Raw genomic sequence first — 15,333 nt, 5'->3', positions numbered from 1 at the left:
GAGGAAAGTTCACAGTAGATCAGAACAGAGATATTTCAAAGTCTGTGATTCCCTGCATAGAAGTGGCAGCTCTTGAGACGAAAAAGATAACTTTGCTCCTTCATACACACCTCTCGGCAAATATTTTTTTTTTTATTTGGTCCACTTTAAGTCGTGCACTGTGAAAATGAACCAAAAAAGTGCCCTAAGTCGTGGTAGTTTCTGTCCCCAGTGAGGACACCTCTTCACCTTGTTATTACCTCACTTTTGGAGGATTTCCCAGCACAGCTGAGACCCAGAGGGCAGCTGCTGGTTTTCCTTTTGAACTTGTCCAGGATAGAAAATAGGTAAAGCAACGAATGGAAACCTGATGTCATAACCAGTGGACCAGGGAAGAAGCGTTGGCTAATTTGCTGCAGTTAAATTGAGCAGATTGAATATAAGTTAAGTGATTTATAGCACAACTTCCAGTCTTTGATAGCAGTCAAGTCAGACTGTTAACAGCACTCCTTGATGTATCTGTAACTCCACCGCCATGGTGTCTCATAAAAGTGGCTGGACTTCTAGCATACCATAACACAGCAGAATCAATGTGATGACACATCAGAGGAATGAGATACAACCCTCCACTTGTGTTTCTGCTGTGTGGCTGGAAGAAGTCTGTGCTGCACTAATGTAATGATCAGACCGGTATGTATCAGGAGGATCGTTTGTGGAAGGCATTAAGGAGCACTCACATCCCCCCCAAACTAAATCACAACCTCATCGACTGCACCCACCTCGAATTATGACCCTATCAGCACAAAACAAAGTAATGAATCCGATTCTCTGAGCGCGTGCACCACATAATGTGAGATGAGAACGCCTGCGCACGCGAATTTGGGTATTACAGGAATCAATATGCGCTTTCCTCCCCGCAACAAATTAGATATCCAAGCTGCAATAAAAGAAGGAGAGGCTGGCTATCGTTCTTATTCTCTGCTCTTATTAATGAAATAAGTTTGACATGGAGCCTGTTTAATCTAATAACGCCTCCGAGTGTGTGTTTGTTTGTTTGTACTGTTGATATGAAGATTTGTGTGAACCTGAATGTGTGTTTATGTCACACATACCGTATGTGTGAGATGTGTTGATGGTGCGTTCATGGATGAACAGACGTGTCGTTGGGTGGTAAACTCAATCACGTAAACATATAGTCTGTCTCATCATCTCAGCTAACACCAATTAAGCTGTCACATTTGTCGGAGAAGAAGGGGATTATGGGTAGGCGGCAGGGAAGAAGGTGGGCGATGACGGGACGTCAGATTGACGGTTTCGGCTGACACTGATGTGACTTTTCAACGTCCTCGTTCTGACGCTGAGGTGTTCCCAGAGGGTAAATGTTTTTTGTAGATTGACACACACACACACACACACACGCACATGCACACGCACACGCACACGCACACGCACACGCACACGCACACACACACACACCCACATAGTGTTGGCTGAGGTAGAGCACCAGTCTGTTCCTGCCAGTGGCTGTCATGCAGAGTGTACACAAGACCCGGATACAGCTGACAGCCCTCTGAAAGAACCCAGAGAGGAGTAATTATAAACACACACATACTTGAGTGCATTTTCTGTAGACTAAAAAAAGTAAGGTAGTGCACGCACACACACACACACACACACACACACACTTCTGGCCAGTTGGTGACAGGCCTTTTGTCTCTGTTTCCCACCACCACAAGCAGCGCCGGCACCAACACCAGCCAGTCGGTTCATGGCTCGACTCGGCTGCCAGAGCCGATAGCGCCGCTCAGCTATTTGTCCCTGCGCTGCCAAAGCAGACATCAAAGGCTGCACAAAAGGCCTGTTTCAGGGCAGCGGTGGTGTGGGGTGAAGTGTGTGGGGGCATGTAAAGGGAAGGGTAAATAATCCAGGGGCAGGGAAGTTGATGCTTTTGAAGCCAAGTGTAAAAACCCCCAAAAAAGCATAGGAATGTTGCAGCAGGGGCCAAACCTTTCACACATAAAGCTCAATGTAATACTGGTTGAAAGTGCAACAGTGGATAGTTTAACAGAACAACAGAAACCTGTAGATTTGTAACCTTGATTCAAATAAAATCTTTATATCAGGGAAAAACACTTTAGAAAGAATTCATAACCTAAAAACAGTGAAATAATAACTCCCATAAATCAGTGAGCTCGCTCTCCATCCAGCTTAATCTCCTCTTTTTGGGTTTCCTTGTTATGACTCATCATAGGTCCTGTTTACACCTGCTATGCAACATGCATCATGGGTGATTCAATCACAAGTGGACAGCTCTAAGGCTGCATTCACACCAGACCAGGCATTGCAGAGATTCCTTTAAAGTGACTCTCCCACATCGCCGCACAACCCTGTAGAGCGAGCACAACCCTGTAGAGCGAGCACAACCCTGTAGAGCGAGCACAACCCTGTAGAGTGAGCACAACCCTGTAGAGCGAGCACAACCCTGTAGAGCGAGCACAACCCTGTTCCTTCATGGTTCGGTTGTACAGTTCTGGTTCGACCTTCACGTGATTTGCCACTGCAGCGTGACATCAGGTTGCATTTGCCATTACATTTGCCACTGGCCACACAACCCCCATTCTAAATGAATGCAGCCTATGCTCTACGTCATTTCACACATGGCATTAGAATGCGTCTCCACATGCGTCTTGAGTGACCACTTGTACAAATGTGTTGTTGATTTTAACCAGCGGGAGGCAGTTATAGAGATATCCTACATATTCGTGAATTTGGGTACATTTTTTTAACCTAAAAATAGAAGGTTATTGTCTACCGGCGGTCCCCGAGAGCCGGGGATGTGAGCAGGCGTCAGATCTGTGGAACAAAAACATGACACATCCAATAACATCCAAAACACAAGATTCACTCTCTGTGGATTCTGTGACAAATGCTAATGTTTAAAAATATAAGAATGTCCAAAATACACAGAGCTACCAGTGGGGCCATAGTCACTGAAAAGATCAAAACAATACAGACGGGGTCTAATCCTTGGCATGTTCTCTTCGGGCTTTTCTACGTGAGCTACTTCAGCTCACACAGATGACGTCAGTTGAGTAGGTGGTCCTTCAGTTTGGCCCAGGACACACTCACGTACACACTGCTAAAAGAATGTGGCCATATGAGGCCCAGACCTCCTCTGAATGTGGTCTAAGCAATCACATCTCAATGTGTTCTCAATGCAATCTCTGGTGCATTCACACCTGTACTTAGAGCTGTACAATTGTGATCGGATCACCCAGGATGAATGTTGATGCCAGGTCTGAACAGGCCATAGACACACTGATATACTGTAGGTAAACAGGAGCCTGATTTAGTTCACTGATGACACATTACATGATTTCTGAGTAGTAAAGTTTCCAGCCGTTAATCCTTGCTGGTATTTGAAGCCAAGTTACCTGGCGTAGCTCTAACCTCTCTACGTGCAAAGTTCCAAATCTGTATCCTTCAGGTATAAATCACCCTAAAACGATCCTTGTAGAAGTTTTATATTTTATCATCTACACTAAAAAAGTCCAAACTAAGCAGCAGAGCATATTTCAGAAGTCTTTTTTGGCTGGTGGCCCTCTTGGATCAGGCTCTCTTGAGCTGGCGCTGACTCTGGTGTTAATGCGTAGCTTCTGATTGGTGAAGCTGGCTGAGTGTTGCATTACTTCTAACTGGCAGAGCTGCACTTAAAGCTCCTGAGACTCAGAAATGCCAATAGGGAAGGAACCAGATACAGCAGAATGGCCGCAGGACAACAAAAATTAGTAGCTGCAGTTCAGGCCCAGATATATTGAGCTGCAACTGTTTTTAAGTGTAAATCTTTACAGTAATAAGAGCAGTTTTGATGCATTAAATGCAGTAAATTAGTAATATATACAGCAAAACAAACCCACAATAATAAAAAAATACTGCATTTCTTTTTCTCCACAAACAAGACCAGGACATTCAGGAAAAGTACACTGATACTGTACATTCAAGTTTCTAGAAAAAATAGTGAGGATGCACAGCTGGGGACCTGGATCCTCCATCTCTGGATCCTCCATCTCTGGATCCTCCATCTCTTTTTTTTGTGGTGAATATAAAAACTGTTCTCTGTGTCCTTTCCAGAGTGTCACCCCTCCTGCTGGCTCTGTACTGGGCCATCTGCAGACAACTGTACATCCTGTCCCTCCCCATCCAGCCTGCACGAGGGCCGCTGTGTCCCCACCAGCCCAAAAGGCTTCTTTATCCAGGACAACCAGTGCCAAGGTGAGAGCACACACACACACACACACACTCACACACACACACACACACACACACACACACATGTTCTTATTTCTATACTCGTGATGCATTGTCTTGTGCCCAACTTCACCTAAAACTTTAACCTTAAAACTCTCATACAGCCCTTTGAAGAAGTGAGGACTGGACTAAATGTCCTCCCTCTCCAAAGATGTCCTCATTCTCAGTGTCAGAAGCTGGTCCTCACAAAGATAACAGTGCAAGAGCAGTGAAAAAGTAAAAATAGCAACAGTGTAGAAATACTTTTACTTAAAGTTACTGAGAGGAACTTTTAACTGGTTATGAAACAGTCTCAGTGTAATACTGATGCCTCTATATGACCTTCTGTACATAAGTAAACGAGACCATCAGCAAAGAAGATTGGCTATTTCTATATAGTTATCCTTAATGCATGTCTTCGGTGCCACCGTGTTGGATTCCAGCGATATCAGATAAAATCATGCAGGTTCACCAGAAACTCCTTCAACTCTGCATCATGGATGTATTAAGAGAACTGGTTACAGCGTTGGAGGCGGAGCCCCGTTCATTCCTGTGAGAGTTGCTCGATGCCGCATTAAGCCAAAATGGTTCGACTTCCGAGTGGAAAAGTACCCGGATCTTTCGGCGATCTTCCGCATCCATTCGGCCCATGGACCAGGCGCAGTAGCATCCGCTCGGTCACATTGCTCGAACACGGGGTCACAACGTCACGTCGCCAGCCTCAGTCTGGGTCTCATTCACATGAACGGAGGAAGGGAAATAACTCTGGATTCAGCTATTAGTGCATTTTACAACTTTTGCATTTTAAGAACTAATGATTTAAAAAAGGGCTATTCGAGAGTTCATACTGGGAAGTTGATTAACCAAAAAAAAAAGGTCCGTCGAGTTACAGACGTCTTTTTTCCAATGTACGTCTATGGGAAAAAGTCTTTTTTAGGCCCAATTTGGGCTTACTCTGCACCCGGCAGCGGCTCCTCCTCTCGCCAGAGCTTTGCCTCACTGCTTCGCTGGTCCACGCTGGGAGCCAACACCGACACGCAGTGTTGGAAATTAACTTTCTTGTCCACCTGCCACTGTGGCTGGTGGATTCCAAAATCTACCAGCCACTCCATAGATCACCATTGTGTTTTTGGCTGGTGAGTGAAGCAAATCTAGCAGCCACTTGCATATTTTACCAGCATTTGGCTGGTGGCTGCTGCTAATTACCAACCCTGCCAACACGACGCTGCTGGAGGTCCAGGCTGTATTGCTGGGCCCGCTGTAGGGAAGTGAGAACCAGAACCAGGAGTGGGCGGGGCAGACTGTCAGACCATGTTGCTGCTAAAATGAGAGTTTTTTTTAAAGGGACTCTGCTCAGAAACACTAGCGCTTTTGTTCACAGGGACCGCCAAAAAAACACAAAAAGAAAGTTCCTCGTAGTAACTCAGCATCACGATATACTTGAAGTACCAAAAACGATTCATTATGCACAATAATGTATATTATATTATTGGATTATAATCATTGATTGATTGATGTACATAATCCAACAAACTTTAATGTTGCAGCTAGTACTGGTGGAGTTTATTTTAATCACGTTATATACTGCTGTGTAGTTTAACTTATAATAATACATCATACTTTATTTGTTGATAATATTTTGCATTAATAATGTTTAGAGTAACTGTAAAGTAACTGGTAACTAAGTAGTGGAGTAGAAGTATCTCAACATTTGACTTAATGCAGTGTTTTATAATTTAATTATGTAACTGATGCTTTTAACTGTTGAACATTACGCTCGGTAAACTGTTGTCATTGTTATTAACGGTGCCTCTAAACCACTAAGACAATGATCAAGATAATTGTTATTCTCTCTGGTGTTTGTCCAGTTTAAGACCGCTGTTATCGTTCCTGTTATCGTTCCTGTAGCTGTTATTGCTTCAGTCTGCCTTTACCAGGAATAAACCACAGAGGCTGTAAAACATTGCAATTATTGCCTCACCTCCTTTGACCCATATAAAGTTGTTTCCACAGTGTAAGCAACAAAAAATGTCCAAAATGTTCTTCCCTCTCTGACAGGTGCACAGAGGGAAGAAACAGCTTCTGAATATTACTAGAAAGTCCAATGCAACCAAAATATAATTGGGAAAAGTAGGGTTAATGGTGGTGGTGGACAACAGTGTAATCACCCATAACAAATTTCACATGTCTCTTTGTATGCATAGGGAAATGTAATGAAAATAAACACCATGTTTAATTTTAGAACAAGAGATGCTGTACATTAGCCTAATTGTAAGAGAAGAGCTTCTTCAGCAGCTGTTTGAAGTTAAAGAAGAAGAGGAGGTTTGGAGGCTGCTGTATTCTGCCTCCTGGTGTTCTCGGGTCCAGACGAGAGCTTTTAGTTCACTCAGTGTAATGAAAAGCATTTATATTACACAACATTAATTTGGCCCACAGCCCCTGAGGTGGGTGTTAAAAATTCTGTTTGTGTTCACCACACAATTTGATGTTTTTCGGGCAAGGTCAGCGGTGAAAGCTTTTCACAGCTTGGTGCTGAAGTGGGATCAGTGAGCGTGTACAAAATGACTGTTTTCATAGTTTAGTTGTGTTTGAATACTTCAGTTAGCACCTTTTGATCAGATTAACAACACAACAAGTACTAGTGGAAGGAAGTATTGAGGTCGGATCTACTGCTACCGGACATCAAATGTTCTCCATAGCACCAAACTAAATACCGCAGATAGCCTGACTGAGTCTTGACTTGGGTCTTGACTCTGGAATTGCCTGTCTTGACTTGGGGCAGACTCGGGACTTGCCCGTCTTGACTTGCCCGTCTTGACTTGGGACTTGACTCGGGACTTGCCCGTCTTGACTTGGGACTTGACTTGGGACTTGCCCGTCTTGACTTGGGACTTGACCCAGGACTTGCCCGTCTTGACTTGGGACTTTACTCGGGACTTGCCCGTCCTGACTTGCCCGTCTTCACTTGGGACTTGACCCAGGACTTGCCCGTCTTGACTTGGGACTTTACTCGGGACTTGCCCATCCTGACTTGCCCGTCTTCACTTGGGACTTGACCCAGGACTTGCCCATCTTGACTCGGGACTTGCCCGTCCTGACTTGGGACTTGACTCAGGACTTGCCCGTCTTGACTTGGGACTTGACTTGGGACTTGACTTTGGACTAGCCTGTCTTGACTTGGGACTTGACTTGGGACTTGCCCGTCTTGATTGGGACTTGACTCAGGACTTGCCCGTCTTGACTTGGGACTTGACTTTGGACTTGCCCGTCTTGACTTGGGACTTGACTCAGGACTTGCCCGTCTTGATTGGGACTTGACCCAGGACTAGCCCTTCTTGACTTGGGACTTGACTCAGGACTTGCCCGTCCTGACTTGGGACTTGACTCATCGCTAGCCCTTCTTGACTTGGGACTTGACTTTGGACTTGCCCGTCTTGATTGGGACTTGACCCAGGACTTGCCCGTCTTGACTTGGGACTTGACTCAGGACTTGCCCATCTTGACTTGGGACTTGACTCAGGACTTGTCCGTCTTGAGACTTACTTGTGACTTGCAAAACAATGACTTGGTCCCACCTCTGGAAATACATCATAACAACTAAAAGTCCTGCATTCAAAATGTGACTTCAGTAAAAGTACAGAAGTATGACAAGTAAAAGTATTTATTTCAAAGTGTTTTATTATTATAGAATATTATATTATTCTGTTATTATCACAAACAAATTAATGTATAAGCATTTTATTATTGTAGTTTGTCAACGTGAAGCCAATTTTAGATACTTTGTGTACTACTGGGTAGATTAGTAGTATACAGAATAACATATGTTTTCGTCATAATAATAAGTAACTATAAGTGTTAGATAAATATAGTGGAATAACAAGTATAATATTTCCCTCTGAAATGTAGCAGAGTAAAAGTATACAGTAGAATAGACCTCCTCTCTATGACTCTCCTCGTTAATGAAAATCCATTTTGGTCTAATCTCTCGTTCATTACTTCGGCTCAGTTTACCGTCCTGACCTCATTTGAAGCAAGGCGACCCCTTCTACCTCCCGTCTACCAGCATACCGAGTTTAATTGTTTATCTGGAGGAAAATAAAAACTTGTGGTAAACATCATTGAAGCTCTTAATAGTGTTTTTCTTCCTGAGTAATTGAAATGGCAAACGCAGACGGACACCTAGACAGTAAGGAGGAACGATGGGCTCAGACTCCCCTCTGGGATATCAAAATAAATGGGCTCCTTCGCTGTTGATTGGCTCATTAGAAGCCACCCAGACACCCTGAAGAAGAATTGTATTCCTGTCTTAAAACGGAGTAAACTTTTACTACAAAGTTTAGATGCTGGTGACTTTTTATGGTTTGCAATAAGACAGCGTGTTGTTAAAGCTCCATTAATCGATACTTTAATATAATGGCAGTGGATCAAATGACTATGAGTAATGTGAAAGGGGTGGCTCGTAATGACACAGCCACAAAGAATCATCATCAACTCTGCAGCTCTATGGAGCTTTTTAGGCTCTTTTATTTTAATAGGTTTTTGTTTTATGGCACATTTATGTGTCTGTAGGGTTCAGTCTCAGCGTTTTCTACAAGCTGACGAGCAAACAAGCTCTGATAAACCCTCTGTATACTACACTACATCCCCAGCACCAAAGAGCAGACAAAGTCGGAGAACATCTAGCAGCTAAAGAGACAGATGTTTTTATATTATGAGTTGGTGGAGACCAAAAACAGAGCTAAAAGACGACACAACAATGAATGATGGTGTTGCTGTCAACCCTGTCTCCTACAATTTTGTTCACATACAAATAAACTGCATTCTCAATTACACTTTGAGGGTAAAAGTATATTCTCCCAGATTACAGTCGCAGTTTTAAAGAGGAGCTATTACGCTCATTTTCAGGTTCATACTTGTATTTTGTGTTTCTCGTAAAACATATTTGCATGTTTTAATGTTCAAAAAACGCTTTATTTTTCTCATTTTATTTTAATTTAATTTAATTTGATTTAATTATTTTATTTATATTTATTTTTACATTTATTTTATTTTATATATTCTAAATAAAACTCTTTGGACTCCACCCTAGTTCCGCTCTAACTAGCTTTGTTTGAGGGAATGCCAAACTAGCCGCTAAACAGGTATTATGCAAATGTGTTACTTGGTGACATCACCACGTTACAGAAGAAAAGGCGGGACTTCAAGACAGGTGTTTCAGGAGCAGTGTTTCTGTGGGGGAGAGTAACTCGCTCTGGCTTGGACTTTGGACTTTGTAACTTAGTAGATCTTGTCATGTACAAAAAAACTATATGACACACTAAAGGAAAGGGGAAAAGCATCATAGGTCCTCTTTAAACACTTGGTCAACACTGTAAATTGAAACATCCTGGTTTGGCGTAAAATAAGTATGTTTGTTACGTTGTTGAAGTTATAGACGTGCATTGAAATAAGTCGAAAGTTTGTTGTATGAGAACGTACTTTTTTGGAGGCCATGCTGGTGTCTGATGAATGTATAACTAGGCAACTGTTTGCTCTGCAATAACAAAGGTGATAATATGCTTAGGACATGTGTTTTGAGCTTGATTTGGAACTTTTAACGTGCAGATTTGGCGGCCAGAAGCTCCCTCAAACGTTACTACATTTTTGTTTTTATTTGTCTTTTTTTTTTTTCGCCTTTATTACCGAAGCACATATTACTGCATTCATCACTGGAAACCTTTTGCACTTCTCTCATTACCACTAAACCAAAGTGACTCTAGGTACATAGACGGATTTGTATATAAGTAACTGTTTATTTTAATGCGGTAAAAAATGCGATGGGAACTAAATGAATAACAACCTTGACCAAATGGTTGTGTAACAGTTCACACTCTGTAAATATTGTACTTTCTCTCTTTTTTTGCAGTCGTACGGCCATTAGTTGGAGCATTAGAGTAGTGCCTCTGTGTACTTTTTTTCAGATCACTGTACCTAATGACCATTTATTTTTTGCAACAGTTTACTTCTTCCTCTTCATCTCCTACTCTTCTGCTACCTCGTCCTTCTTTACTGATCCTTCCCTGCCTCCTTTCTTTCCTCCTTTCCTTAACGCCAAACTCTCTCCTCTCCTTCTTTTTTCTCCTTCCTCCTCATTGCCCATATTCTTCCTATCCTCCTCTCCTTTGTCTCTTCTCCTTTGTCCTTATGTCCCCTCTATTTTCAAACCTGGCCTCCTTCCCCCTACTATCCTGTGTCCTCTTAACTCTCATCACCTCTTTATCTAATGTTTTTACCTGATTTTGACCCTTTTTGTCCGTCCTCCTCCTCCCAGCATGCCACCCGTCCTGCCAGACCTGCTCCGGTCCGTCCCAGGCCGACTGCACCTCCTGCCCCCCGCTGGCCTCCCTACAGAGCGGCTACTGCAGGACGAGCTGCCAAGAGGGGCTTTTCCTCAACGCCGGAGAGTGCCTCCGTAAGTCAGCCTGTGTATGTAAATATGTGTGTCATTTTATTTGCCATTTGCACGAAGCTTTCATCAAACATGCCGCCATGAGTGCTTGTATTTTTAGCCCGAGGGTCCCTGGTGGGAATAGAACCACCAACTCTGTCAGGGTTAGTACCTTTCTCTGCCCCGCTGAGCTTGGCATGGTCACGCACATGGAGACATAACCAACCAGTCTGTAGCTCCAGTAACCTGCATTATTCACCAGAAATTAAGCCAACCATCTTCTTAAAATATATGTTCTTAGATTAATATCTTTTACTTAAAAGCTCTGGCGTCTGTTTCTTTTTGAATTGTTTGATCTGAAATGATCTGCAGGGCTGCAAACTGAAATACAAGTCACCTTTTTTTATTGTGTGGTTGCTGAAACAAGTCAGCATTTGCTCTTGTGGCAGCTCTTTGTGTCCAACTGTTCTCCATAGGAACAGTTGGACACAAAGCAGGTTCTCTCTGTAGCAAAGAACAAAGAGAGGTTTAGTAATTCTAGCTGCTGATCAAATAGCCATGAATTGTTTACATGTGAAGGGTCCCATATTTAAAATAAAAAATCCACTTTTTTCCTTACTTCTGTTGGAGCAGCCTTTGATTATAAGAATTTAAATATTGTTAGAATTAACTCCTAAAAAAAGCTTGGGCAATATTCTTGCATTATGCAAATGTATGCGCATATACAGTATATTATTAAAAATCAATTAACCACCCAAAATAATGACATATATTGTCCAGAAACCCTCACAGGTACTGCATTTAGCATTCAAAATATGCTCAAATCATAACATGGCAAACTGCAGCCCAACAGGCAACAACAGCTGTCAGTGTGTCAGTGTGCTGACTTGACTATGACTTGCCCCAAACTGCATGTGATTATCATAAAGTGGGCATGTCTGTAAAGGGGAGACTCGTGGGCACGCATAGACCCATTTACATTCACATATCTGGAGGTCAGAGGTCAAGGGACCCCTTTGAAAATGGACATGACAGTTTTTCCTCGCTAAAATGTACCGTAAGTTTGGAGCGTTATTTAGCCTCCTTCCCGACAAGCTAGTATGACATGGTTGGTACCAATGGATTCCTTAGGTTTCCTAATTTCAGAAAAACATGAGTTGTGTTGATGTGTTAATGCATTATTATCGCGTTAAACTTTGACAGACGTAGTTCCAATGTATTTTTAGAGACGAATATTCAAACGTCCCTAATATACATCCAAAATAAACATGTGCTTACAAACAGACAATAAGAATACTAATTTTTAGTTAAGCGTAGGTTTAGAGCGTTACTTCACCTCTTTCACGACAAGCTAGTATGACATGGTTGGTACCAAACGATTCCTTAGGTTTTTTAGTTCCATATGATGCCTTCACTTTAGTTTTGAAGCTGAAAAATCGCAAGTTTGCGTTAAAGAAATTAATAGCGTTAAAACAAATTTGCGTTAACGCGTTATTATAACGTTAACTTTGACAGCCTTAAATATAACAAAACATTTTTTTTAATTTTGGAGAACATTACCAAGCGTAGCTTTAATTACAATAAAAGAGAATCATGAAATGTGAATTTAAAGTGGTGAAAACTACTTCTTTAACTCCACAACAAACTGGAGAAAAGTTTCTTTCCATAATCGTATCTCCACCTTTTGGTGTTATTTCGTTTTTAATGAGTTTCTCACTCGCAGTTACGCTTTTCAGAGAAACTCTATGGAACATCCACTGGGATGAAGACAAGCTTTTTTTTTTTAGATCTTTGCTAATAAACAGCAGAATAAGATGCTTCACACCTCCCTGCTCCACATCTCTTCCTCATTGTGCACCAAAAAAAAAATGCTATTTGTCTTTGACAGGCGAAATATGATAAACCACCAGACAGAAGATAAATAGAAAACGTTGGTTCGTGCAGTGTTTGTGTGTAGACGTAGCTCCTGCTGTCCCCCTCCTCCCTCTCTCTCTCTCTCTGGGTAATGAGATGAGTTTTTACCTATCTGGACCGCTGGCTGTAGATTAAAAACAGGCGTGTTTACACGATGGGAAGCCAGCGTGGAAGAGATAGCAGGGGAGGAGAGGGGGTAAACAGACACTGGGGGAAAATAGACACTTTTAATTACAGTTTTTGATGACACACACTGTTTGGAGATGTGGAACTGCAACCAGATTTTAGCTCACAAACATGTACGTGGACTGACTCGCCATGCACATAAGCAGATATGGTTAATGTTTGCAAACACACTCACTCGCAACCTAATCTCAAATGGGTCAAGCTCAGCCAAAGTCTGGTTAATAAAAGATGCCTCGAGGCTTCAGGGCCACAGAAATACTGGGGTCATCATTTCTGCAACACCAACACACACACTAAGCTCTCTCTCCAACCATCATTTTCTTACTTTTACTCTTGCTTTATCCTTCCCTTCTTTCTGTCACACACTTTATTTCTCATGCACGCACACTTTCTCTCACACACAACAGCCCTCGGATTACCTCCGTTCACCCAGCGGTACCTTCGCTGTTACATAACCTCTTAAATCGACGAGGCTTTCACTCTCAATTATGAGTTCATAGAGCAGCCATCGGAGGCAGATGTCACTCTGGCTGTCTCCTCTTATCCTCCCTGTATGTCTGTCATTCTTTCTCTTCCTCTCATTTGATTCGTATTTGACAGCAGCAGCTCTCTTGTCGCTCATACTTATCACTACGGCCAGCCAAGTGATTTGACAAAGTCCTTAAAACACTCTTATCTTAAACCTTAAACTGTTGAGAGCCATCACACTCAGTCCTGAACTGTCTGCTGCTCATTTGTGATTGATGCTTTTGCAGAAATAGCCACATCGATCGGAGACTGAAGCCTGTTTATCTTCGACCCATAAAAAGAGATATTGAAGATGAAAAAACATTTGTTCTTGGGCCAGTGTTTCTCCCAGTATGAAACCTTTTAATTGCTTCTTTTCCAAAAAATAATTGGCTCCACTACATTTCTTTCCATTTTCATGAGTCATTATCATCGATGTTGACCGAGCCAACGCTGACTCAGCCAGCAGGCTGTGGTCCCAGGTGAATGATGGGAAATATTGAAATGGCAGAGATGTGTGTCTGAGACAGGCGGCAACCTCCGGGTCTGAGAAGTGAAGCCAATGCTGAAGTGCCTTGAACCTGCATTCTCTCTAACAGCCAGCAGGGGGCGACTCCTATGGTTGCTAAAAGAAGTCTGGTTGTATAGAAGTCTATGAGAAAATGAGACTACTTCTCACTTGATTTATTACCTCAGTAAACATTGTAAACATGAGTTTATGGTCTCAATCTCTAGTTTAGAGTCTTCTTCATTACAGCATGATGTTCATTTAGTAAATTATGGTCCCATTTAGAGTCAAATAGATCATAAAGCAGGGGATGCTTTAGGGCGTGGCTACCTTGTGATTGACAGGTTGCTACCACGGCGTTGTCCGGTCTGGGAGTTGTCTGTGTTTTCGTCTTTTGGTTGCCTAAAAATGTCTTATTTGTCTTATTTGTTCAGTTGTACTTAGCTCCACCTCTTGTGTCACTTCTCGTTCCAAAAAAACAAGATCGCAACGGCCAAAAATCAAGATGGCAACGGCCAAAATAGATGCAAATAGCCTTTATTAGAGTATGAAGGTTGGACTGTGGTGTGGTTTTGTAACTCATTCCACCTGCTGAAAGTGACATGATTCTGTTTGTTGTACAGCTATGAGATTAAAGCTGGAATTATGCTTGTGTGGACATGTAAACATCTTCGTGAACGTATGCAGAGAAGGTCATTATGGGTAACCGTAAGTCTCAAGGACGAGTCAACGTTCACACCCTCCAAACCTCAACCACGCGTCGTATGGACTTGCGCGTTTATTAACAAGCTGATTGATCATCTTGTCACTGTCCCGTCCATTCACGTTGATAAATCCAAATTCTTTCATGTTTGTTTCATGGGTGTCGTCACTGAGGTGAAATTGATTTCTGTTTCTGTGGATATTCATGGTCCCTAGGGGATGAAGAATCATTTTTGAAATGTACACAAGAAACATCAAAATCTTGTGGGTATAATGCCATTAAATGTGACCAAAATGCCAACATTGCTCACTAGATATTTCTTAATATAATGGGCAGATTGTCATGCATTCCTGCTCCCTAGAAGATGAACCCTTTAGATGTTGACCACCCCATGACTTTTCCTCTAATGCCACCCTCAGGATAAGCCAGCTAAATCACTAGCAAGGCTTTAATAATAACAACTAACTCATCAGGTTGTTCCTTCCAACAAGTAAATAGTGATGGACACTGCAGCTACTGGCTGGTCTTCAGACATTTAATCCTGCTTTGCTCACCTGAATGAATATATTATAAACATGGAAAATTAACATAGAATCGGATATTTTCAAAATCTGAAATCAAATTCACAATTTGGAATCAAGACCTACAATGTAAACATCTGGTCAAAATCTTGCTGTTCACACTGGAAGCCTGAGATGTGAGTCTCATATGAGGAATAATAACAGCTGTTTAACTCTCTTACCAACCTGCTGCTTCACCCTCCATCCCTCCTTTCCCCTCTCTCTCTCTCTCTCTCTCTCTCTCTCTCTCTCTCTTCCTTTT

At 42.3% G+C, this 15,333-nt stretch overlaps 1 protein-coding gene across 3 annotated transcripts in view; it reads left to right on the top strand.

The window, feature by feature from the left end:
- The window catches only part of fras1 (Fraser extracellular matrix complex subunit 1), a 314,451-nt gene that overhangs the window by 173,331 nt on the left and 125,787 nt on the right, over nucleotides 1-15,333 (top strand). For all 3 annotated transcript variants that reach the window (XM_037777425.1, XM_037777424.1, XM_037777423.1), the window contains exons 18-19: nucleotides 4,111-4,251; nucleotides 10,577-10,717. In XM_037777425.1, the coding sequence (XP_037633353.1) occupies nucleotides 4,111-4,251; nucleotides 10,577-10,717 (282 nt within the window). The remainder of the gene's footprint in view (nucleotides 1-4,110; nucleotides 4,252-10,576; nucleotides 10,718-15,333) is intronic.

This window comes from Sebastes umbrosus, chromosome 8 (assembly GCF_015220745.1).
Source record: "Sebastes umbrosus isolate fSebUmb1 chromosome 8, fSebUmb1.pri, whole genome shotgun sequence".
In the NCBI taxonomy this organism is placed as follows: Eukaryota; Metazoa; Chordata; class Actinopteri; order Perciformes; family Sebastidae; genus Sebastes; species Sebastes umbrosus.
This window is presented reverse-complemented; position numbering and strand designations above follow the sequence as displayed.